At 66.3% G+C, this 1,400-nt stretch overlaps 1 protein-coding gene across 1 annotated transcript in view; it reads left to right on the forward strand.

The window, feature by feature from the left end:
* Window positions 1-3: 3 nt before the first annotated feature.
* Window positions 4-1,400, forward strand: part of MYO18A (myosin XVIIIA) — a gene marked incomplete at both ends in the record, with an annotated part of 2,196 nt that continues 799 nt past the window's right edge. Inside the window, 5 exons of the mRNA XM_009701786.1 lie at window positions 4-150; window positions 245-358; window positions 524-640; window positions 746-829; window positions 1,067-1,208. Coding sequence (XP_009700088.1) covers window positions 4-150; window positions 245-358; window positions 524-640; window positions 746-829; window positions 1,067-1,208 — 604 coding nt within the window. The remainder of the gene's footprint in view (window positions 151-244; window positions 359-523; window positions 641-745; window positions 830-1,066; window positions 1,209-1,400) is intronic.

Here is a 1,400-nt window from a genome sequence, read left to right on the forward strand (position 1 = left end):
CAGGCCAACCAGCGGGACTTCGAAACGGAAAAGCGCCTGCGCCGGGACCTGAAGAGGACGAAGGCGCTGCTGGCTGATGCGCAGATCATGCTGGACCACCTGAAGAACAACGCACCCAGCAAGAGGGAGATCGCCCAACTTAAGAACCAGGTGTGCATCCAGACCTCCCCCCCCTAAACTGCAGCCCTTGAGGGACACGGGATGTCCCCGTCCCCTGACCAGGCACTGAGCCGTGTCCCCGCAGCTGGAGGAGTCAGAGTTCACCTGCGCGGCCGCCGTCAAGGCCCGCAAGTCCATGGAGGTGGAGATCGAAGACCTCCACCTGCAGATCAACGACCTCGCCAAGGCCAAGGCAGCAGTAAGTGGTTTTGGGGAGCGATGCACCGTGATGGGGCTGTGCCCCACCTGCACCTGGGGGGAGACCCCCACCGATGCAGGGCATGCCGGCAGGGTGGCCCCATGCCATTCGGGGTGATTTTGGGGGGGTGGGTGCCCCACTCCTGGGGTGAGTGGCTCCCCCCAGCTCGAGGAGCAGCTGAGCCGGCTGCAGCGGGAGAAGAACGAGGTGCAGAGTCGGCTGGAGGAGGACCAGGAGGACATGAACGATCTGATGAAGAAGCACAAAGCGGCTGTGGCCCAGGTGCGGGGGACAAGGCGCAGCCGTGGCACCCCCAGCCCCCCCGTAACACCCCTCTCAGAGCCGGCGCCGTAGGGTCCCCGCTGACCGCCCCGGTGTGTCCCACAGGCATCCCGGGACCTGGCGCAGATGAACGACCTCCAGGCGCAGCTGGAGGAGGTCGGCAAGGAGAAGCAGGAGCTGCAGGAGAAGGTGGGGAGCACGGACATCGGGCGTGGGCACGCACCCCGAGTGAGAGCCATAGCGTGGGCACCCACAGACCCACTGCCCACAGTGCGGGGTGGCCCCCAGCGCCCTGGGGGGTGCAGAGCAGTCCCATGGGGAGCTCTGCGTTGGGATGGGAGCAGCGTGGCCGGCAGCTCCGCTCCAAGGAGGCGGTGGGGTTGGGGGGGAGGCTGGATCTGTTTCCCCCCCTGCCACCCCCCGCAGCTGCAAGGCCTGCAGAGCCAGCTGGAGTTCCTGGAGCAATCCATGGTGGACAAGTCGCTGGTGAGCCGGCAAGAGGCCAAGATCCGCGAGCTGGAAAGCAGGCTGGAGTTCGAGCGGACACAAGTCAAGCGCCTGGAGGTGGGCACTGGGCTCTCCCTCCGCTCCGGCGAGCACTGGGATGCAACGGGACCATGATGCGAAGCTACCCAGGGGGTCCACCGAGTGCATCCCCAATATCCCCTCTCCGGGACCCCCCATGCTGCAGCCCACCCTGCCGGCAGCCCGTCTCCATCCCCGCAGGGAAAACTCCCTGCAAACGCCGATAACAGTAATC

The sequence above is a fragment of the Cariama cristata genome, unplaced genomic scaffold (assembly GCF_000690535.1).
Source record: "Cariama cristata isolate BGI_N322 unplaced genomic scaffold, ASM69053v1 scaffold34166, whole genome shotgun sequence".
Classification (NCBI taxonomy): domain Eukaryota; kingdom Metazoa; phylum Chordata; class Aves; order Cariamiformes; family Cariamidae; genus Cariama; species Cariama cristata.